The 25,445-nt window shown below is 38.3% G+C and overlaps 1 protein-coding gene across 4 annotated transcripts in view; it reads right to left on the bottom strand.

Annotated features, from left to right (window-relative positions):
* setd5 (SET domain containing 5) overlaps positions 1-25,445 on the bottom strand; it is a 99,917-nt gene that overhangs the window by 12,415 nt on the left and 62,057 nt on the right. For 3 of the 4 annotated variants that reach the window (XM_039771092.1, XM_039771094.1, XM_039771093.1), the window contains 16 exons: positions 23,596-23,701; positions 23,084-23,292; positions 22,719-22,777; positions 22,041-22,228; positions 21,634-21,672; positions 20,470-20,712; positions 20,224-20,372; positions 19,426-19,543; positions 18,630-18,739; positions 18,094-18,352; positions 17,673-17,756; positions 14,211-14,465; positions 13,781-14,101; positions 13,443-13,688; positions 12,766-12,889; positions 8,746-8,990 (listed from right to left, as the gene is read on the bottom strand). In XM_039771092.1, the coding sequence (XP_039627026.1) occupies positions 8,746-8,990; positions 12,766-12,889; positions 13,443-13,688; positions 13,781-14,101; positions 14,211-14,465; positions 17,673-17,756; positions 18,094-18,352; positions 18,630-18,739; positions 19,426-19,543; positions 20,224-20,372; positions 20,470-20,712; positions 21,634-21,672; positions 22,041-22,228; positions 22,719-22,777; positions 23,084-23,292; positions 23,596-23,701 (2,755 nt within the window). The remainder of the gene's footprint in view (positions 1-8,745; positions 8,991-12,765; positions 12,890-13,442; positions 13,689-13,780; positions 14,102-14,210; positions 14,466-17,672; positions 17,757-18,093; positions 18,353-18,629; positions 18,740-19,425; positions 19,544-20,223; positions 20,373-20,469; positions 20,713-21,633; positions 21,673-22,040; positions 22,229-22,718; positions 22,778-23,083; positions 23,293-23,595; positions 23,702-25,445) is intronic. The other variant, XM_039771095.1, reaches the window with a different exon arrangement.

Raw genomic sequence — 25,445 nt, 5'->3', positions numbered from 1 at the left:
TCAATTGTGTAACATTAAAATAGTTGAATACTTTAAGAAGCAAGAAACATGGAACCTTCAGATGCACATTGAAGTATAAAAATAATTACACACCACTTTGAAATTTGCAAAATATATTATCTGCAGCTGCTTGAAGGACTTTTTTCTCAGGATCTTAATTGAAAATGAAAATCAAGTTTGCAAACCAAATCATAGAAAGCTGTGGCATAAATGTTAGGCAAAATATAAACAAAATAATGCAAAACTAAAAACAGCTTATATTTTTTCAGTTTATGAAGCAGCAGCATAAGACAGTATTAAGATATAAACCCTCATTAGAATCTGCTGTGGGAAAAATATAAACAAAAACATTACGGTAAAATGATGTATCAAAATTGTATCTTACATCACTCAGATTTCACACAGAAACATTGTTTGTACTATATTTGTTTATAAATACAAACGGTTACCAGTTTGATACTAATAGTAACGTTTTCTGAACATTTCATTCAACATGTATTGTTAATGCTGAAAGTCATTATTTAATATGCTGCACACACCTACATACAAGTATGTACACTCCATAAAGTGACTAACAGCACAAAAGATTTTAATTTATAAATAATAAAAAAAACAAAAAACCTGCACACAAATACTGTGTTTTCTTGTACAACATGGAAAATTAAATAGATTTACAGAGCAAAAACTCTTTGGGGCAGACCCTTCCATAACACGGACACAACCCCCAACATGACCCAAACACAGAGCCCACCAATTTTAACAAAAATTGCCTCATTTTACTCCCATCAAATCACCAACTCAAATCACACACACACATCACGTTAAGACTACACAAGACAAAGAATGGGGGGATTTCAGCACACTGTTAACAAGGAATCGCATGATCATAAACTACTACTTCTATTATTTTACCATGTGCATGTACCAAATCTATTCACTGTTTAGTAACCTAAAAAAAATCCATGCTAAAAAATATTAATTCAACTATTACAATAATGTTTTCCAGATAATTTTGCAAACCTCAAGATTATTCAGGAAATTTTCATTTACACAAAAACTTCAAATATGCTTCTGCAACAATATATTTCTCAAATGACATTTGCTGTTGTGAGATTTATGCTCACAGTATACTGAGCACAGATTCACTTGATAACACTACTTACTGAAACACAATATTTAATGGACAAGTCCAATTAAATCAAATTTCAAATATCACAAACTCCTGATGCTTTACTGTTCTACACTTCCCACTTATTTTTTATCTCAATTTGTTCCTCTTTTGTGGCTAGTTCTAAGAAATCATATTTAGCAACAGAAAATTAGTCAATTATTTTAGAAGCCTTGTAAAACATTATTTGTTGTGTTGCTTACAAGGTACTGCACATAACTGATACGGCTTTGATACTGCTTAGCCTGTGTCCAAAACCAGAATTAACCACTGATTAAGCACTGATCATACCTCCACGAAATAATCCAAACTGGAGACATTGTCTCATTCTCTACCACACTAACTAGATACTTTAGTCACCATTTAGTTGTTAGTAATACTAACAAACATAACTTTGGCTTCAATAACAAACAATGCAAAATTAGTGCTTGCCAAATGAGCATGCTGCTTTAACAGTTCAGTTAAATACATGTCTCAGCAATTACAATCACAAATGCATTAACGGAAGTGTGTATTATTATGGTGTTCAGCCTCATGATTAAAAGCATTACTGAGTGATGAACTACATGAACATCTGGCCAATGTATATGTAGATGTTCCAACTCACAAAGTAAATTTTATTTTGGAACAAAAATATGAAGCAGCTCATTTTCTCACTATTGTAGAATAATCACAAGTACAGACAACCAGTTAGAAAATATTGGAAAGGACAAGAGCAGCCATGTCCATTATAAATTCAGATTAATACAAAGCCTCCATTCTTTTATTGGAGCTACATATGATGCTACTGCACTAAATGGCAACTGATTTTGCTACAATTTTTAACTCACTCAATCAGATCTGCAACAGAACTTAAAGTGATTGATTGCTCACAAACTCATATCATAGCCCACTCAAATGCAGATATGATCCATGCAATCCTGCACCAAAATTCAAGTGCTGCAGAATCAAAACAACAAACCTTAAAGAATTATTTAAGTTCACATGTATATCTTGTGTCATGCTAACCGAAATTGACCATCTGCTCATTTTAAAATCATTGCACATGCCTGATTAATTAATAGATGTATATACATACACATACATACATACATATATATATATATATACATACACATACATACATACATATATATATATATACATACACATACATACATATATATATACATACACATACATACATATATATATACATACACATACATACATATATATATATATACACATACATATATATATATATATATACATACACATACATATATATATATATATACATACACATACATATATATATATATATACATACACATACATATATATATATATATATATATACATACATATATAATATATATATATACATACACATACATATACACATATATATATATATATACATACATATATACATATATATATACACATACATACATATATATACATACACATACATACATATATATATACATACACATACATACATATATATATATATATATATATATATATATACACATACACACACACACATATATATATACAAACCGGATTCCAAAAAGTTGGGACACTAAACAAATTGTGAATAAAAACTGAATGCAATGATGTGGAGATGGCAAATGTCAATATTTTATTTGTAATAGAACGTAGACAACAGATCAAATGTTTAATCCGAGTAAATGTATCATTTTAAAGGAAAAATATGTTGATTCAAAATTTCACGGTGTCAACAAATCCCAAAAAAGTTGGGACAAGTAGCAATAAGAGGCTGGAAAAAGTAAATTTGAGCATAACGAAGAGCTGGAAGACCAATTAACACTAATTAGGTAAATTGGCAAAATGATTGGGTATAAAAAGAGCTTCTCAGAGTGGCAGTGTCTCTCAGAAGCCAAGATGGGTAGAGGATCACCAATTCCCACAATGTTGCGCAGAAAGATAGTGGAGCAATATCAGAAAGGTGTTACCCAGCAAAAATTGCAAAGACTTTGCATCTATCATCATCAACTGTGCATAACATCATCCAAAGATTCAGAGAATCTGGAACAATCTCTGTGCGTAAGGTCAAGGCCGTAAAACCATACTGGATGCCCGTGATCTTCAGGCCCTTAAACGACACTGCACCACAACCAGGAATGCTACTGTAAAGGAAATCACAGAATGGGCTCAGGAATACTTCCAGAAAACATTGTCAGGGAACACAATCCACCATGCCATCCGCCGTTGCCAGCTGTGCAATATGTGTATATATATATATATATATATATATATATATATATATATATATATACTAGCAAAATACCCGCGCTTCGCAGCGGCGAAGTACTGCCTTAAAATGTTTATTAAGAAGAAAATTAAACCTTTTTAAACTGAGGGAAAATATACCAATAATTATTTAAGGATCTCTTTGTATACCACATTGTGAGTTCGGCCCTCCGGTTGTAATATGACCAAACTGTGCGCTGAGCTTACTCTTGAGCATGCAACGTACAGTTGGCCATGTGAACAGTAATCTTGTTTCAAATCTCACAGCTTGGATTGCTGCTGTCATAATCGTTCATGTTTCATGGTTTGTTTCAATTACAGCAGTATTTGTAGGACTTGTGTTGAAGAGACATTCGGCATCTGTCAAGCGTTGTAAGTATACAACCGGTTTCATCGATAACTTTACATCCAGCTTTTGAGAGTTTAAACATTCATAAACATCAAAGTGTCCATTACTGAAATCGTCACCTGTCAATCTAAGATGTTTAAGAGGCATTGCCGGTCGTCAAAAGGTGTAAAATATTTGGCCATTTCGGTACACTTGAAAGCGACAACCGAACAATTCACCGGCAGCCATCAACTCGCATGCAGATGCATAGGTGAAAGGCTTAAGCATTTCACTCTTCTAGTGCTCCTGTGTAGAATAATTATCTCCTGTACCGTCATCAGTCCACACCTGGAACCTGTCACAGTCATTCAATACATAAGACACAATGTTCCTCCGGATATCAAAAGTGAGTCTGATATGGCCATGCAATATCTAACAAAGAGAATGGAAAAGGTAGGTGCCATCTCCAGGCATGGAAACCACTCGGTAAGTGACAGTTCTTTGATCGATGGCGATCACCTCGATAGACATGTTAATGAAGGTACAGTTGGAATGATCAAGGAAATGGGTACCTGAACAATGTAAAGTAAGTCTAAAATACCTACATAATAACTATAATCGTAATAAATGTGCAATAAAACAGCGGAGAAGCCGTGGATTAAATAAAAAGGCTGTAGTTATCAGCAGGGAGATGTGAATCCCGTGGCAAAGCAAGGAAGGGAATGTAGAGACTGGCGCGACGGACGACCTTATATAGGCAGGCAGCCAACAACGGGGACCCAACGCCGCCTCACACGGTGACCGAGCTGCAGGCTATGGACGTATATATGTATGTAAGTAGGATTCAGTTAGCGTTGAGAACCCGCGTACCAAATATCTTGAGGATGGGCCCATAAGTAACAAAGACCGTTGAAAAGTTCAATATGGTGGCCGACAGTGGCATCATACCACCGAAATAAGTACCAAATTTCAGCCTTTCACCTACACGGGAAGTTGGAGAATTAGTGACGTTGGAAAAGTTCAATATGGCGGCTGACAGTGGTGTAATACCACCGAAATAAGTACGTACATTGGTTTCGGTTAGCGCAGGGAAGCCGCCTACCAAATTTCGTGAAGATGGGGCCATGAATAAGAAAGTTCAACATGGCGGACGTTGTTGACCGATATGACCGCTACGTGCAGAATTTCAAAATGAAACCTGCTTAACTTTTGTAAGTAAGCTGTAAGGAATAAGCCTGCCAAATTTCAGCTTTCTACCTACACGGGAAGTTGGAGAATTAGTGAGGAGTCACATATATACATACATACACATATACATATACATATATATATACACACACACATATACAGTGGGGTAAAATAAGTATTTGATCCCCTGCTGAATTTGTAAGTTTGCTCACTTACAAAGAAATGAACAGTCTCTAATGTTTATTGCAATTTCATTTTAATGGAGAGACACAGAATGTCAAGCAAAAATCCAGAAAAAAAACACATTACATAAAAGTTATACACTGATTTGCATATCACTGCGAGAAATAGGTATTTGAAGCCCTACAACCCAGTCAGAATTCTGGCTCCCACAGATTGGCTTAAGTTACCGTGTTAAGTTTGCTAATGAACATCCGGGCTTATACATGCACCTTCTTGAGCAGGGGGACTTTGTAGGCGCAGCAAGATTTCAACCCATTATGTCATAATGTGTTACCAACGGTGTTCTTGGTGATTGCGGTCCCAACTGCGTTCAGATCATTAACAAAGCTCTTCCCAATGTAGTTTTGGGCTGATCCCTTACCTTTCTCATGATCATCCTTACCCCTTGAGGCAAGATCTTGCATTGAGCTCCAGGCCGAGGGAGACTGATGGTCATTTTATATTTCTTCCATTTCCAAATAATTTCACCAACAGTTGTCACTTTCTCACTAAGCTTCTTGCTGATGGTCTTGTAGCCCATTCCAGCCGTGTGCAGGTCTACAATCTTGTCCCTGACGTCCTCTTTGGTCTTGCCCATGGTGGTGGAGAGGTTGGAATGGAAGAAATTGATTCTGGACAGGTATACTTTATACACATAATGATTTGAGATCAGGAGTATCTGTAATTGATTGACTGACTGACTGGCTGATTGTAATCTGTGGGCCACATGGGCAGATAGCCAATCTGTTGAGAGCCAAAAGTCTGGCTAGGTTGTACGGCAGGGGTGTCGAACTCCGTGCCCGGTGGGCCACAAGGTTTTCATTCTATCCCTTTTCCTAACCGGTGACCAGTTTTCACTGCTAATTAACTTCTTTTCCCTTCATTTTAATAGCCCTGTCTTTAAGGATTCAGTGCTTTGAATTGATTCTTTTCTTCATTAAATGACATCCAAACAGAAATGAGATGTGAAACAAGCCAACAGATTACAAGCTAAATTGGGTCTTCAAACTGCAACCAATTTCACTCCAACCAGTTTCTTAATGAGAAGCTTCTTCTTCCTGGTAATTAAACCCTGTTATTTAATTCCATGGCCTGTTGCTGCTCTCATTTTGCCAAAGCAGCCATTTCCAGAATTGTTGACTTTGTTTTTTTCTATGAACACTGTCAAAATGTTTTGGCGACCTGAGAGATCAACTTTACTGAGACCATCGCCTTTCTTTATTTTCAGCTATTGTGTGATGGGCAAAGGTGAGCTGGTCATGTGGTGGCTTGTTTTGTGTCTCATTATTGTTGCTAATAAAGGAAAAAGAAACAACTAAGGGTCCTGAGTCAAGTTAATTAAAATTAAGGCAAAAGATAAATCAGCAGCATAAACTGGTCACTAATTAAGAAGAAGGTTAGAACAAAAACCTGTAGCCACTGCGGCCCTCCAGGACTGGAGTTTGACAACTGTGTTTGTAGGGGATCAAATACTATTTTCTCTCAATGACATTCAAATCAATTTATAACTTTTATGTAATGTGTTTTTTCAGAATTTTTGGTAGATATTCTTCCCTCTCCATTAAAATGAAACTACCATAAAAATTTAGAGACTGTCCATTTCTTTGTAAGTGAGCAGAGCAAACTTACATATTCAGCAGGGTATCAAATACTTATTTCCCCCACACACAGCATAAGCATGTGTTCAAAAGAAGGTTGAAGACACAATTAAGGCTCTACATAAGCCTTCATCAGATATACAGATACCCAAGTCTCTAAACTTTGGAAAAGGGGGGACAAACAGTATGGGAATAATGTGAATTTTTCCTTTTGCAGAACCAAGCTTGCAGAGCTCTTCACAAACTCTATTATCCATGCACACATACAGGCAAACCTCATTTCTTTAATACACACCATGGGTTTAATCAACAGTGTAAGAAACCATTGACCACTGTTTTAATTTTTGATGCTGTGTTAAGCTTAGTTGGAATAATTTGCAAGTATAGGCTTAAACAATCAACTTTAGATATGAGCACTAACCACAATACAACTAAATTAAGTGATATCTAAGGAACAAAAATAGTAATATTAAGAACCTGAAGATAGGTGTGATCTGTACACTAAATTACATTAGCAGAAATTATTATGGCAATTAAAGATCAACCAAATATTTTTAATGCGCACATATGAGTTGCCTTTTATAATATCTACAAATTGCGGGGAGGGAGGGCGTGTTTTGGTGCCAGTCAATGGAGCTTAAATGAAGCTTACTGCTGGAAATAACATTTTGTGTACTAAACCCAATTTGTTACCGTCCTTATTGGAATTTTAGAAATGTTACTAAGAAAACGTTATAGAAATCCTTAGAACAAGTTCAACACATAAAAAAACCCACACAGCAGATTGAGGGGGCTAATGATTTTCTAGTAGTATATATCTGTAAAATAATTTTATCATGGAAAAAGTTAACTTGCAATGAATGTTAAACATTTAGTGTAGAACAGCAAACTCAGTGGGAAAAGTATAATGCTAAAATAAAATACACAAAATGAGAAAAAAGTATTGAGAAGTATTCTTTAAGGATTAATGAAGGAAAATGAACAGGAAAATGTTCTTTAGGCCATTTTTTTCTAATTATGTTTTTATGTTTCTTTCAGTTGTTTTAAATCCTGCCACTGTTGCATGCACCATATTCTTAAAAGATAGGGATTCCTTCTATAAAATGTAAATTCTCTGAATTATTTAGCAGGAAACACTGTATCGTAACTATAGGCCTGTCTAACAGGAATTAGGGGTTTACGCATGCTGCCTCTTCAATCCCAAAATCCCAAATACCATTCCCTTCTTTTAAAGAACTTATTTCATGGGTATTAGTTTAACATTTTAAGGTCAGATTTCTAACTAGTAATTCTTTTAGTCTTTATGACAAACAATAAAAATAATCTATTTCTACCTACTGTCACTAGCATAGTATCATACAGTATATATAATATTCAATGCTCAGAAAACAAAACCATTAATTTCTCCATTACCAAGTTAAATATTTTTGTTTTCTGAGCACAGCAAACCAGATGACAATTCTGCTGCTAAACAGACACACAATTTTACAGTAACGATTATGAAATACATTCTATTTATAAATAGTAAGGACCACAATTCTCAAATCTCACAGTTTTGAATTAAACACTAGCTTGCCTTTAATATATTTATAAATTTGTTACTGCATACATTGATATAATTAACATAGTTTAACTAAATAGAATAAATGAAATAAAATCAATCATATGTATTTTTTTCTTCCTTATTAGTGACTGTCTTTACTAAAAGTAACTCCTTCAAGTGAAGAGTATGATACTGAAATTATAAAGATGAACTGCATTAGCCCACTAAAGGGTGAATTTAAAAAAAATAATTAAATATTTTATCTTGAGGGGTACCTCTAACTGTACATTTTCCATTTTCACAGAAAGATACTGTACATATTTTTGCATGAAGTTACCGGAGAAGTGTGTGATGTTTTGTAATAAATAAAACACAAAAATACAATGTGAACACACAAAGTATTGCCGTGCAACTAGACTCAATATACATTTACCTCAAACTGTAAAGGGGTGTTGCACCGGCTAGTGGTAAGTGAATTGAGGGGAGAATATATGAGGTTATATCCATTACGTTTCTCCTCCTCTCCTAGAACGAGGGTACATGAAGCTGCCAACAGAGGGCTTACAGTATCAGTAGAGATGGGTGGTGGGGTGATAGGAGAAAGTGGCCGTAACAACTCTGAAGTGCTCTGTTCTGAAAAATACTTAAATTTTCTTTTCTTCAATGGTGCTGATGACTCTGAAAAAGACAAAAGCAGCTCAGATGAATAAAAACGGCATTGGATTCAGTTGAAGGTTGCACTCAGCTGAAGGCTGCTGGGAGCTTGACTAGCAACACTGGCCGAATGGCTAGAACTAAACTTAAAGGGGCCCCTATTAATCAAAGGGCATAATAACAGATACACCCACACGCATTTTAAATGAAGAAACTTATATTCATCATTTACCTTATCTGCGCAAATAGTAAAGTATGAATTCACAAAGACTACAAATATATATATATATATATATATATATATATATATATATTAGGCCCGGCCGGGCTGGAGCCCGGCCGGGACGCCCAGGAGGACGTGAGGAGGGCTTGTGCCTCCTCCAGACCGCGAGGGGGCGCCCGCCCTGGTTCTGTTGGGGGCCACGGGTTGAGGGCATGGAAGCCCTTCCCTGTAGGCCCGTGGTCACCGCCAGGCGGCGCCTAATGCCGGTTTATCCCGGCGGTTGCCGGTCGGGCAGGAGCCCGCCGGGGCTTGAGGACCGGAGGAGGGCGAGTGCCTCCTCCAGACAGAGTGGGGCGTCCGTCCTGGTTAGGCAGGGGCCTCGGTACAGGGCTTTGAAGCCCAGCCCTGTAGGGACCCGTGGCCATCACCAGGCGGCGCCCCGGTGCCTAATTATCCCGGGAGCCCGGGCACTTCCGCCACACCAGGAAGTGCCGGGGGGAAGACTTTGTGTGGCACCCGGAGAGCTGCCAGGAAGACGGCCGATACTTCCGCCACGCTTGGCGTGGCTAGAGACGGAAACACCTGGGGCTCATCCGGGCATTATTTAGGGCCGCCTCCAGTCATTGGTGGAAGTCGGGAGGAAGTAGACGGAACTGGAGAGAGAGGACGGGAGGCGGCCAGGAAGGCACAAGAGACTGTGGGCCCTGGACTTTGGGGAATCGGTGCAAGAAGGCCCTGGGGTGCAGTGAGCGAACTTGTAAATAGTGTAAATAAAAGTGTGTTGGGTGCAAACATGCTGTCCGTCTGTCTGTGTCCGGGCCAGGTTTCACAGTGGCGTAGTCGGCAGGATACTCCGCCTGGTTCAAGGCGGGGACCTGTGTTGTTAAAACAAAATATTTCTGTGAACGCCCGCGCAGCAGCGACCCACACACTGGCCGCTGGAGCGCCCGCACACCGCTGGAGCGTTCGCCCAGAAACCGCCGGACAGCGGAATGGCTTTCCCCGAGTGCGGAGGAGAACCCGACATCGCCGGAGCGCAGCGGGCTCCAGTCGCGCTGTCGAGACAGACAGCCAGGCCGGCGTGGCAGCACAGAAGGCCACACCGGCGGGGCCTCGCATGACGGGATCCGGAGGTAAGTGCCCTGCCCTGCAATCATCGGCCCTTCGGGTCGGTCTTACCTCTATTCTTACAGGGAGGGACGAACCGATCCGCGTCCGCGGCAGGAGCACGCGCCACGGGCTGTCGGCAGCGCGCGACGGCGGCAGCAAAGAAGGCTGCGGAAACGGAGCCGCTGCGGCTCGAGGAATCGCCGCAGCCACAACGCGCGAAGAGGCACGCCTCCGCTCTCGAGCAGGGAAGGCAAGATGGCGCGGGCCGGATGTCCCGCCCGCTGACAGGCACGGGATTGGCCGGTGTGTCTTGCGTGCCCGCCGATGATTGGATAGAGGCGGGCCCAAGGAATGCCAGTCTCGTGCCAAACCGAGACCCGATTGGGCCAGAGGGAGTGGCCCAGAGGAGGCAGGCGTCGCGTGGAGCTGATGGACAGGTAAGCCCACCGACGTCTGTCTCTCTCTCTCCACCAGCGGCTCGGCGTGTGTCGGAGGAGTCCCTTCGGCCCGCCAAGCCGTCCTTAGAGGAGCTGCTATTGTTCGCCGCTCAGTGTGAGCAGCTGATGGAGATGGCGGTCGCGTCGAGAAAGACACCGAGTGAGACGGAGGATCGGGCGCGGCGCTGGAACCGAGGCAGGCAGAACACGGCGGGAGTGGTGAGTGTTGCCGCTCCGTAGAGCAAGGGGGTTCGCGAACATGGCCGTGACCGATTCGGGACGACCGGCCCGAGTAGGCAACCTCCCAACAGCGGATGCGGCGGTGCAGACAGCTAGCGAGGCGAGGAGCTCGAACACGCAAGGGCTGGTAGGATCGGGCTGCTGAGTGCCCTGGGTCCTAGCGCCCTGCGCTTCAAGCCTGCAGCTGTCTCCTGTCGCTCTGCCTGGACGCAGACGGGGCTGGATTTGAGCTTTTGCTGTGCTCAGACCCAGACCGTCAGCGCGTCCAAGAAAAGAAGGAGGAACCAAAGGGTGAATGCCGGTTCCTCCGATAGGAGAGGACGCGGCGCTGGGTGCGCGCGTCCGGAGAAGGGCCGTCCTCTGGATGGACAGAGGAGATCCCCTGGGCGGCTGGGCGAGCTGCCTGCGAGAGCGGTGCCGAGGCCGACGAGCGGACGGGCATGGAACCTGCGGCGGAGGACTTCAGCAGGCAAGTTGGGGGCTGTCGGAGGGGGGCAGGAGCACGGTCGATACGGAGACCGACGGGCGCTGGGTGAGTGTCCTGGCTGTGCTTCTGGCCCTCTGTTCCTTTATTTTACAGGCCCAAGCCCGGCGAGCGCTGAGGCCGACGCCAACGGGACCTGCCCGCTTGAACGGAAGGCCCGCTGGAGTGCTCCACGCCGGGAGGTTTACAGTGACTTCGCTGGGGAACAGCGGGGCGAGCGCGCAGACCACAGGGGACGCTTTGCCGGGCGAGGGTGCGAAGACAGATGTCCCAGGGTGCCGTGTTGGACCCTGGGGACATAGTAGGACTCTCGCTGGGGACGTGCTGCCCTTCGGTTGTGCCGCTCGACCCACGTGTCCTCGCTAGCGGTGGGGCACTGTGGCCCCGGCCGGGCTGGAGCCCGCCGGGGCGCCAGGAGGACGTGAGGAGGGCTTGTGCCTCCTCCAGACCGCGAGGGGCGCCCGCCCTGGTTCTGTTGGGGCCACGGGTTGAGGGCATGGAAGCCCTTCCCTGTAGGGGCCCGTGGTCACCGCCAGGCGGCGCCCCGATGCCGGTTTATCCCGTGCGGTTGCCGGTCGGGCAGGAGCCCGCCGGGGCGCTTGAGGACCGGAGGAGGGCGAGTGCCTCCTCCAGACAGAGTGGGGCGTCCGTCCTGGTTAGGCAGGGGCCTCGGGTACAGGGCTTTGAAGCCCAGCCCTGTAGGGACCCGTGGCCATCACCAGGCGGCGCCCCGGTGCCTAATTATCCCGGGAGCCCGGCACTTCCGCCACAAGCTGCCAGGAAGACGGCCGATACTTCCGCCACGCTTGGGCTAGAGACGGAAACACCTGGGGCTCATCCGGGGCATTATTTAAGGGGCCGCCTCCCTCCAGTCATTGGTGGAAGTCGGGAGGAAGTAGACGGAACTGGAGAGGGAGGACGGGAGGCGGCCAGGAAGGCACAAGAGACTGTGGGCCCTGGACTTTGGGGGAATCGGTGCAAGAAGGCACTGGGGGTGCACGTGAGCGAACTTGTAAATAGTGTAAATAAAAGTGTGTTGGGTGCAAACATGCTGTCCGTCTGTCTGTGTCCGGGCCAGGTTTCACAATATATATATATCATTTTAAATGAAGAAACTTATATTCATCATTTACCTTATCTGCGCAAATAGTAAAGTATGAATTCACAAAGACTACAAATATATATATATATATATATATATATTTTTTATTATTTTCAATTTACTATCTAGCAACAAACTATCTAACCTAAATGCTAAGTGTTAGTCTAAAACTGGAGCAAGGTTAAAAGAAAAACATAGCTCACCACTGTTACAAGGGCTTGGATTTGAAGTGTTGCCTCCACTGCTGCTTTGGTGCTGAGATTCAAGCAGTGCTCTTTCTCCTTTAACTGCAAGAATATCTTCCTCCATTGCTTGTTTAATCCAGCGCTTTGAAACAAAAGGACAAATTCACAAAATAAATGTTTTCTAACCTGTGTACTATGTATTTGGAAATTAATGAAACCCAGCTACCAAAACATAAATTAACTAGTTCAGAACTTACATACATTATACATTACAGTAAATCAATGCAATAATACGAAAGCAACAGAGGAATACATATTCAAATTCAAACACAAATAGTCTTTTCTCCTATGGCTATAATTCAATAAAATGTATGCCTTACTTCTAAAACTACAACATTCCAATGAGATGCCACATGTCCATAAACAACATGCACATCTGCTAATCTAAATGACAAGGTGACATTTTTAGCAGAATGTTTTTAACTTCTATTAAAAGAGAGTAAAGGCAAGCTATGCCTTATCCAATTAAAGTTCCTTCCTAGTAGTTACAAAATTGACTCTATGTGTTAACTGATTGAAATTACACCATCAGAGCATATCATTTGGTATCATCTCAAGATATATTTATGGCGAGTTGAAAATATTATCACCATACAAACAAACATCTTCAGATATTAATTACACAGTTTTATCACCTTTTTAAATGAGCCATAGGAGCCATCAAAACTGACAATGCGCCTGCGCCTTTCAGGAGTAAAAGGAGATCCAAAGCGAATGTAGTGTTTTGGAGTGGTGCAGATAAGTGGAGAATGGCTGAGACCAGGCAGCATGTTCAAGGTAGTGGCCAGCACTGTTGGGTCTGTGGTGATTCTCAGTGGTCGATCAATAGGGCATTCTGGTTTATCAACTATTTTATCATTTAACCACTCTGTAACAAGATACTGAACATGGACAGAAAGGCAAATAATATAATTAATGGGCATTTTAAACATTAAAAAAAAAAAAAAAACACATCAACTTTTGCATAACATGCCTTTTTAGTCTTGGGGTATTTGAGATTAACTCGATTGCTAATGTTTCCATGGGCTGGCCCAGCAGCTCCTTCTGCATCAGCTGGCTGTCCAATGGATAATCCCACCTCAGTGTTGCCAGACTCTAATCCACATGGCCCTTGGGTCCCTTCTTCTGCCACACCCTGCGCATAATCAGATGCTTGCTGGGCAAAGGCTTGTTTCTGCCGCCGAGCTCTTTGAGAGCAACTGGATCGATGCCGAGATATTCGGCTCTTTGGCCGTGGCTTGGATGATTTTGTTGCAGTGGGCTTTGCAGGAGTCTTTTCAACAATGGGCAGTTCCTAATATAGAAAATACAAATATATAAAAACTCTGTAATGTCAAGCATTGTGTGCAATGAAGAGGAAAAAATCAAACAAAAACCAAAACGACCTTATGACTCTTACTAACCATGCTCTGCGTGGAACGGCGAGTGCTTACACCAGACCCTGTGCTCTGAGTAGCTTGCTCACTTCCTATTAAATGGTTAGGATCCTCACTCTCTAGGTTCTCTAGTTTAGGATCCTCTGCAAACTGTGTAGCTGGACTAGTTGCTGTTCCCGATATACTGTAGCTCTTGTCCTGGCTCTGAAAATTTCTCCTCTTCCTTTTTGCCAGATTCTCAAACATATGCATAATGGCTTCAGCCTTTCGATCTTCTCGTGACTATACAATGAAAACAAGTTGTTTTAAGTTGTTTGACTTTAATTCTAGAAATCAAATGCTAAACATACTAATTTATTGAAGTGTTTGCACATACTTAGAAACCTACAGGGTTTGTACAGCTGAGGCAACACTGAAAAAACAGGATATTTTGTCACTGATTTAAAAATGTGTGACAGTAACAATCTAACCTATACTGCTATTCCTTCCATACACTAAAAATAAGCTTCAATTAATTTTCTGAAAATGCACAGTAAAAGATATCTGATGATGATTTCAGGGGAAAAAGGCCATCAACCACCAGTTTAATATTAAATCTCTAATATATATGTATGTTCCCAATGCATTTAGGAATTTCCAATTATATCATTATGATAACACTGATAATATGTACCCATGTAGGGAAAGTCTGAAATTTCAATATTAGATAGCAGCTATACTACTGAAACAATTTCACGGTGATTTAAAAAAACAATGATTTATGGCATGACCCACATTTTAAATATTGACAAATTCTATCATTTTCAAGTAAAATATATTTCAGCTTGGAAATTCATACTCTCAAAGAGTATTTTTAATAATTAAATATATATTTCAAATTATCTCCAATTGTACAGTTCAATAGTTTAATAATTTGTACAAGAATAACAATATTGAACATGCTACAAACCAGCGACACAGATGCTGGCAATGTCCTACCTAGATCAAATTAGTCTTCACCCTGACAGTGGTATCCATGTTTGACCTTGACAGATAACATACATGTAATTTCAAAGGTTTAGAAGGGAATTATTTTCACATGATGTGCAATACTAAGCCTTCCATGTCTGTATTAATAATAGCCAAAGTGTCCCAAATGACTATACCCATAATGCCAAGAACCTTACTTTGCATAATGGAACTCTAAGTAGTTTGGTATAATATATTTTATTGCCATAACAACATCAGTTGTGTGATACAGTACTTTATTAAAATAATACTCTGCCCAAAAAATTATATGTTTATGTTGTTTTACCCATGTAATTTTTATTGGTTACGAGAAAAATTTTTAATCTCATGTTGTCAAAGAGAAAAGACAAAGCGAGGATTCAGCATGAATGGGACCAAATGGTGACCAACTCTTCTCAATGGCAAATGATGTGAAAAATATCCATGGAAAAAAAAATGAACATTGTATTTCTTAATCAATGAATGAGGAGGATGTTCAATTCAAATGCACAGCATTGTAAGAATGTGCCTTTCTTTTATATGGCGAAAAAAATGTAATATATTTTGCAAGTTCTAAAAACATGAACGGAAGAATAACGGACATGGGGGATTATGTAACTAGTTACCCAAGAATGATTTTGCTTTTTCATTGGATGCTTTTCCATGAAACTGAAATACCATGAGATTATTTTTTTACTCGGCCAACACTACAAACTACACTTGGTAAATAACAGATAAAAAAATCATTTTTGGGTAGAAATTTCCTTTAAGGATGGATGGCACTGTGGTGCAGAAGTTAGTGCAGATACTTCACTTATCCTGCATCCTGTCTTATATATTCATTTAGATGCACTTTTGTAAGCTACTGTTGTTGTTCTTATATGAACATTAAGTTTTACATCTAACACGCTGTACATATGTATATTATTACATCATGAAATTACATACATCTTTCACACCAACAGCTTGCACCAAAGACACAATGCAAGATGGTCGAAGATTTACATTTTTCTTGTCTGTATGTTGTGGCACACTATAAGATTTGTTAGGCCAGATGACATTTTTTCAATTTCTAGTCATACACCTTTGGTAATCATGCACAATGTGGCCTTTATATTCTAGTACCTAGTTGACAGAAATGGAAACCTATGCGGGGTCTTGTGCCACTGCTGATGCCCTTGTTCTTCAAAGTTAGGAATACAGGGTGTTCAGAGATGCCCACTTGCACACCACTGCTGATTGAATATCGATGACCTTTCTGTTGGTCTGAACAAGTCTGGCCATTTTTCTGTGACATCTCATTATCAAGGTGCTTTCACTCAGAAATTTTCAGCTGACTGGGAGATTTGTTTTGGGTATCACTCTATAAATTGTAGAGACTACGCAGGAGTCTCCAACTTCAGTACTGGAGGGCTACTGTGGCTATAGGTTTTCATTCTAACTCTTTTCTTGATTAGTGACCAGTTTGACCTGCTAATTAACTTCTTTTGCCTTAAATTTTAATTGGCATACTATTTAAGACTCAGACCCCTTAATTAGTAGACAAACAGTAATGAGATACAAAACAAGCCAACACATGACCAGCTAACCTATGTCCATCATGCAATAGCTGAAAATGAAGAAAGGTGAAGGTCTCAGTAATGTTGATCTGCTGAGGTCTGCAAAACATTTGATGACACTTTTAGAAAAAAGTAATGTTAATAACCAGTTTAATTAACAAGAATTGGCTTCTTTTTAAGAAACTGGTTGGAATGAAATTAGTTGGAGTTTGAGATCCCGAATTAGTTGGTCATCTTTTGGCTCACTTCACATCTCATCTTGTTTAGGTGCCATTTATGGAAAAAAATAAGCAATTCGGAGGACTGAAACCTAAAAAAAAAAAGTCAATTAAAACAAAGAGAAAATAATTAACAGCAAAAACTGGTCACTAATAAGGAAGAGGGTGAGAATGAAAACCTGCAGCCACAGCAGCCCTCCAGAACTGGAGTTGGTTATCCTTGGACTACACTATGTGAAAAATCCAGAAGGGTAGCAGTTTCAGATGCTGGAATTGGTACTTGTTTCAGTAACAATCGTACCACATTTAGTTACTTAGATCACGAGTTTTGTTTAATTCAAAAATTAGTCAATCATCTGTCAATCTGATTATGTATGCAAGTTGGAATTTGAACTAAAAATGTTAATGGAAAAATTGGCTAAATGGTATATTTGCAAAGTGGACTACAGTATTCAATGATCATTACAAACTTAAAAGTTACATTATCATATTTTGTTTACCTCCAAAGAAAACGCAATAAACATCACTAAAACAGTCAAGTTTTTCATATTTTTGTCTTTGTTTAAAGGCTTGTCATTTACATACTATGAATTTAACTAAGCTTGGTTGTGCTGACTAAAACATTTATTACAATTATATAAACAGCACAAATAGTAAAAAAATTCACACTTCCTTTATCCACTCTAATTTCTTAAGCAGCAAAAGATAGCATTGCAAAAAAGCACCTGTTTATTCTGTGCAAGGGATCCAGTGTCATTACTTTCAGCACCTTCATTTCCTTCAAGCTTTAATTCATAATTTGAAACCTCCTGGGGGTGGATAAAAAAAAAAAAAAAAGATAATCAAGTCAAACAAGTGTGAACAAATAATGAATATTTCAAATACAAAATCAAGGAGTATATCAATAAATAGTACTTATATACATATAAATATACACACACACATATATATGTATATACACATATACTATGGCATATACTGTATATGTGTAATAATATTATTACCACTCATTTGATAAGTTGCCACCTGTTTAGTCATTATTCTTTTATTAGAGTGGATTATAATTCACGGCAAAAAATGTTTACCTGCATTTAATAATGAAAAGGAAAAAACATAAGGCAAAGTAAAACAAACTACAGATTATACCTCAGAATCGCTGATTGCAGATCCCTGGAAATCCTTAGAATCATTCAGCCTTTCTGTCTGCAAGTTTGGATTTTCATCTGATATGTTGCCCTGGTTCACCAACTCTTGTTCCTTCCGCTTGGCTTTTCGACGCCTAGTCTCTGCCCCAATTTGAGGAGGAGCAGAAGGGGGTGGCAACAGGTCAAAGGGACTCTGGTTATGCTTCTGCACTGGACAGTTCTGGTTCCCTTTATGGCAGGCACAATCAACTTTGTAATTGCTTAAATAAAAATACAGATAGATAAATAAATACTAAACATGACAGATCTTCTGACTGTACACATACTTGATTCATTAACCACACAAATTAAGGTTACTTTAAAAATTACTGAAGTTTCACAACTTAATGCTATCAAAGTAGAATACTACAGTCACATTTCCAGAACTGTGCAAGTTAGAACTTCTTCTACTTAAATGTTACCATAAATTAAAAGAAATAATTACCAAATATGAATTTTTTTAAATCTGTAATTTATTTTACATTTGGAATGACTTACCAATTGCTATATTCATAATCAAAACCAATGGTCACTTCAGAATCTTTAGTAATGTGAGCTATGGCATAGATACACAAATGGATCATTCCATCTGCAATCATGTGCCGCACCTAAAAATATAAAAAGCAAAATTTTCACAGGACCATGTTTAAAATTAATATATAGCAATGACTTAAACAAAAAAGTGCAAGCTGAAATTTATAGTGTGGTAGATGTTTTCATGCTAAAAAGAAGCACAATTTACCTGTTCTCAAAATGTATTTACATCTATGTGGCAGACATTTCTTTATAATGAGAACGTCCAATGCCATATACACAGAAAAAAAAAAGTGACTGGAATTTTCAGTTTCTAAAGCATCGAAAAGCCTCATCACCATCATGCTAGAGTATAGTAGATTGTACTAATGCAATTTCTTAAGAGGCTATACGGTACTGGGAAATATGCCTGACACCACTATGTCACTTCGACAACTGTCTATGATAAGGAAGTAAACAATGATAAGTGCCTAAAATGATGGAATGAACCATCACCAGCAATACCTGAAACAGCAAATATCTGTCAGCTTTTTCTTTTTTGAGAGGGGAGGATGGGGAGGTAGAGGGCCAACTGTAAAAATGTCTAAAGCAAGAAAGTTACTGAATACACTCTAAACAGTAAGATTATTAATTGGAAACAAATCTTAGGATATGGGAGAAGTGCAATATTGGCATAAGAGACATATTTGTGGAAGTGTAGCCCATGAATAAATGTGGACTTTAAAGTACAATGAAAGTAAAATTTAACTTCGGAACCAACCTCTGCATTTGGTGTACAGGACCGCCTGATGAATCTAGCATCATTTCCAAATGTTCTTGCATCCACACACATATCCACTTCATTGAATTTTGAATAAAACAACACAAATGGATAGGGTCTGTCGAACAATCAAATACAACATCACTAACACACAATAATAATACTTACACCTTTTGTTACCCAAGAAAGCATGGTTACTATAAAACGTAGCTCAATATTTTAATGTGTATCTTCTTCAAGCTAAGAAAACAGTTACTTTACAATTCACTGTATTTTAGAATAGTAGTCTCCAAGTTCAAATCTGGGGGACCTTTGTAACTATAGGTTTCAGGGTCACCTAGGTATGCATTTATCTGCATCAACTAAAATAGAAAGACAGAATCAAAGCAATATATTCCTAGAAAAACCCATAATGATACAATCACATTTTAACTGCTTCTAGCAGTATAATCTTGCGATAATCCAGATCTGAAGAGCAACACATTATACATATCTGTGGATTATGAAAGTAAACACATTTTATATAGACAAATGTACAATTGCTTACATGTAGATTTTGAAACAGTTGGAGCACTGGTTATCAAGGATCAATGAAAGTAATTAAACCAGTGATCTAACTGTTTACACTTTAATGCCTTAGCCACTAGGCCAAATTTTCTGCTGACAAGAAGCTAAGCCCATCAATGAACCAATACAAATTATCAATAAGTACACCAACAGTTTAAGTAGGGTATATTTTTAATTAACTCTAATTCTTTATGTTACTAGGCACTGCTTTGCAAAATATTAATATCTTACTTTTTAAAAAAGTGCCCATTGACTTCAAACTGCTGCCTCAACATCACCTTTCCTCTATACTCAATAATCAGGGTGTCAACTACCAAATCCCTTGCTGCTCTGAGAATTTTCCTGTGTTTCTGCACCCTTGTCACCCTTCCAAGTTGGAGCTGCAAAGTAAAAAGCAAACAGAATTTTAATTTAAATCAATTTTCTATATTATTTATTCAAATACCCTATTAATCATCAAAAATTCATTCTTCTAACCTGCATCTGTGAGCCAATGACAGTGTTGTTACAAGCAAGCTCAGTTTTATTGATGGTATCCATAAATGCTGCCTTTCCCACAGAATCTTTGTTGGCAATACGATGCAGCTGTAGCAAATTCTGGATATCAGCACTATACTGGTTAGAAAAAGCTTCTTCATATTGATCTGTCCAGAATCTTATTCGGTTTTCCCAGCCTTCTTCTGTATTCTCATCCAAAATACTTGCCTCAGTTGTTGAATTCTAAGAGATTAAATTTTGATATTTTAAATAGAGAGCTAATATTTTAAAAGCAAAGTCACTTACACGAACTCTCAACACCAAAACCCATAGAACTGAGATTTTTAGATACTGTATGGAATTTAGAAATCGACCAACATGTTAGCATTTAAAGGTTGTAGCTATAATGGGAAAGCACTAACAATGTTTAACTATAATAAGAATGCACTTTTGTCAACCTTTAGATGTTTAAAAAAGTGCTACATAAATTAGTCTTAACTAAAAGTAGAAAGTATACGTTCTTAAGGTAGCTGCTAGCATATGGTAAAATATACAAATTACACCTTTTCATCTCACTCTAATAAGACCTTTAAATATAAATGAACTGAGATGATGAAATCAAATAATATGTACATTTAAAATCAAGAATTAACTTCAAAGTGCAGCTCAGTGGGTATGATTATTACTGTTGCTGAATATTGGATCCTGGCTTCGGGATTTGGAACTTGGAGTATGCCTGTTGGGCATTTTTACTAATTTTAATATTTTCCTCTAGGTAAACCAGTTAATTTTACATCCCAAATCCTTGCATGTTAGGTTACCATGCATTTGATGTGTGCAAGTATGCCCACATTCCACAGGGAAGACCCCTGGTTCTTAGCAACCTTATAATGAAGTAAGCAGGTTGAGAAGAAATAAGAAAGACTGGGATATGCTTTTTCTTTATCTGTACTGCTTTAAATTATACAACTATTTTCTTACAATAACCAAACATCCTATACATAAACAGTACAACACAAACAATGCTGTATACCAAAATCAAGGTCCTCAGACAGTATGCTCTACCCTGTAGAACTAATTTTCTACCTTTTATCCTATATAGCAAAAAAACTTAAAGATTATCAAATAAGTTCCAAAATTTTTAAATGAAATCCTTTTACCTACCTTCATTCTCAAAGACTTCCTAGAACCTTCACGGAAAGCCTGTAAAGAGAAGAACGGTTATTTCACTGAAATACTTCTATATAATTATCCTTCTTTCCACTGATTTGTGATGCAAAAATACAATTCTGTAGTAGAAAGCTCCAAATTAATTACTTCATAGATTGCAGCAAATTATATGGTTAACAGGTCTTTTAAGCATTAGGAATAGCTTAACATGTATTGTTAAAGCTTAAGTACATGTTCAAGTTAACAACTATAACTAATTCTTTTAAGCCTAATACATCATCCACTAACCATGACTAAGATAAGATACTGTATCATAACAACAATGCTTCCTTAAGGGCAAGTATATTTAAAGATTGGGAGTACAACAAATACAGTAACTAATACAACTGTGCAGAAATCACCTTGATTTTTTTGGTCTTAGGGGCACCTCTAGCCTTTTCCGTGCTCTTTTTTCTTTTTTTGGGCTTGTTTCTTTTGATGCGATTAACAGTGAGGGTAATGCTGGTTGGAGTATGCTGAGTGGCTGTATAGGACACTGTTGCCGGAGAGACTTCTTCATCCCCACTTTCTGTTGCACTGCTCTCTCCCCCTACAATCAGACAAATAATTTTTAAATTATCTAATGAAATATACTTTATATGTAGCGCACTGCCTTAACTGATAATTAAAGTGTATTGCTTATTATTATTAAGTTTATGTCAACAACCCAAAGAAAAATAAAGTTTACCAAATTAATTTTCACATTGTAAACATTCTTTAAACACATTCTCAAACAAACACATGTAAGAATGTATCCGGATTGCCAACATAGTGTCATCTTTTAGAGAGTAATAACGGATAAAAAATAAAATAATGATAACAGCTTATTATTCTTTAATTAATTTCTCAAAAAGCAGGTAAAATAAAACATTCAAGAGGACTAATTGATTAAAAATATTTAAAACTAATGAAAAAAATATAATAAAGTTCAGACAGCAATAAAATAAAGTGCATTTCCAGCAGGTGGTGCAGTTGCTACATCAATAATGCCTAAAAAGACAATCCCTAAACCTAAATATTTAAATTCTTGTTTTTTTTACCTGACACATTTTCTTGTTTTCTACATTGGACTGAAACACCTTTCCGTCTATCCAGGCCTCTGGGAGAGTAAAAAATACAAAGCATTAAGCCTTGACTGCAGTTGCATGTTTATGTACACAACTGAACATGTGTAACCAAATAAAAATAAATAAGCATAATAATACAGCATACTAAGTATGCTTTCTTTAAGATTGGTGTTTTCATCTAAATTGTGTAAAAGAAGCCCAAGTTAACATTTTTAAGTCCTTAAAATGTTATATTTATTTAAAATGAAAAGGAAGTTTTATATGAATTTAGTGTCAAGAAGAAAAGCATGATCTCAAAGCTAGAATAGTTTAACATAAAAAATGTAAGTAACTCGTACCGACAGTTTTCACATTTAATGACAAAGCCATCCTGCGTCAGGCTGCAGTGACACCAACTAGAGGCATTCTCTTCTGAGGAGCTTTCACTATCTGCAGAGTTGTCCTTGTAGCGGGAGCGCAATCCGTTCAGTTCAACCCTTGGGATAATGGTCTGTGTGGGAGGGGATGCAGGTGGTGTGGGAGGCGGGGGAGCACCATAATTGTGATCCTCAAAACAGAGAAATAATAATTACAAGGCTGCAATGAGCTTTTTATTACTTTTTAATTTAACTGATAAGGAATAATTCTGGTTACATTTGTCCCTGTTCTTTACTGGGCTTCAAATAGAATTTAGTGCATTAAAATAAAAAAATCATTTTCCTCCTTGTTTTAATGTTACTGCTTTTAAAAATCCTATTCTATACAATCAAATGCTTCATGAATTATATTCATTAAAGATTATTATTGAAAGAAGATCTGTTTTACCTTTTTAAAGTAATCTAAGGATGAATTTAAAAATATATTTACTTACTGCATAAGGGAGTCCTCGATAACCATGATTCTGAGCATTTCCACAATTGTGACTGGAATAGTTATTCTTCTCACTGACAGCAGGGCTTGCTTCTACTGACTCCGGGCTGCAAATAAAACCATGAATCTAATCATAAATTAGTGTACTAAAAACTTTAAGGCTAAATATTACAGGAAATTAAAAACAATGCAAATGCCAGTCATTTTTATTTGAGGCTGTTTGCAATCCTAATACATTAGTTCAAACTATTGCATAACATGTAGCACTAAAATATTCCACTAGATGGCAAAAATGGTCAACCTGAAAAGTTGATCAGTAATACTGTATATTGTTTTTTGGAACCCTCCAAGTTTGTAGCATAATAAACAAGACAATTAAAAAATTAGTTGCAATTAATTACTTTAATGTTAAATTTGATGAGGTCTGTAGACAACCTAATTAAATGCTTTAAGCTGCCAAGTATATGTAGAATCCTAAGACTATTAAAATATTCAAATCAGTACCATTACATTTTCAAAATAAAAATATTTGATTTTTAAAAAACACACATTAACAGAGTAAATAAACTTTTTAAAAAACTTGCAATGAGTAAATTAAATATGACTAAAGTATACAAACACTAAATTTTATTTAGAAACGATCTTATCCATCCAGAAAGCAAATAGCAGTCTTAATTTGAATCACTAGAGAAAGGGGGGGGAAAAAATAAAAAAAAACAAAAAAAAAAAACAGTTGTCCAAAAGGGATGAAAGGGTTCAGCACTGAAAGTTATTGAGGACAACATTAGTAAATACTGTTCAGATTCTAATGAAAGTTTGTACTATTGCGCAAAGTGAATTCAATTTTTTCTAATTTAAAATAAAATGTTCTTTCCCACATTATGCAACAATAAGTGGGTCTGGATACTCCCAAACAAGTAAGGTAAAAGAACAGCAGAGTAAATTATCACAGTAAACTGTTCATTAATTAATAATGTTCCATTTGGTAATTCCCAAACTGCGCTATAAACAGTTTTAGGAACTATTCCATCACTGACATCGTCTCACAAATAAGGAAAGATTTTGTTTTAATAAGGCCTCAGCAGGACACATTCACAAAGCTTGACTAAGTAATAGCTTTTTTTTAGCAATAAGATCTGGACCTAGGTACAGTTAAGTCTATAAGTATAATATTGATGCAATCTTTGTAATTTTCTTTCTTAATACCACTACAATGGATTTGAAATTAAGCAATCAAGATGTAATGTAAGCACAGACCTTCAGCTTTAATTTATGGGGTTTAACAAAGGTATTGTATTAAGCTTTCAGAAATTACAGCCATTTTTCACAGAGTGCCTCCATGTTCAGATGCTCAAAAGTAACTGGACATATGACTGAAAAGCAGTTTCATGGCCACGTGTTGCCCTTGTTATTCCATGACAAATCGAGTGCATAAAAGGTCTGGATTTGATTCAAAGCACTGAATTTGTATTTGGTAGCTTTTTACTGGAACTCAATATGAGCTCCAAAGAGGTGTTGATGCAAGTGAGGCCATTATTACGCTAACAAGAACAAAATAAACCTATTGGAGAGATGGCTAAAGCTTTAGGAGTTCCCAAATCAACAATTTGGTACATTAACCAGTAAGCTCAGCAACCAACTAAAGTGGATGATTGCAAAATTCTTTCTATGGTGAAGAAAACCCCCTTTCACAACATCTAGCCAGTTCAGGAACTCTCTTGAGGAGGTACGCATATCACTGTCTATGTCTACAATCAAGAGATACCTTCTTGAATCTAAATACAAAGGGTTTACCTCTATATGCAAACCACTGGTAACACTGAAGAACAGAAGGACAGATTAGACTTTGCC

Source organism: Polypterus senegalus, chromosome 12 (assembly GCF_016835505.1).
Source record: "Polypterus senegalus isolate Bchr_013 chromosome 12, ASM1683550v1, whole genome shotgun sequence".
NCBI lineage: Eukaryota > Metazoa > Chordata > Cladistia > Polypteriformes > Polypteridae > Polypterus > Polypterus senegalus.
Note: the sequence above shows the minus strand (reverse complement) of the source record. Positions and strands in the feature narration are given on the sequence as shown.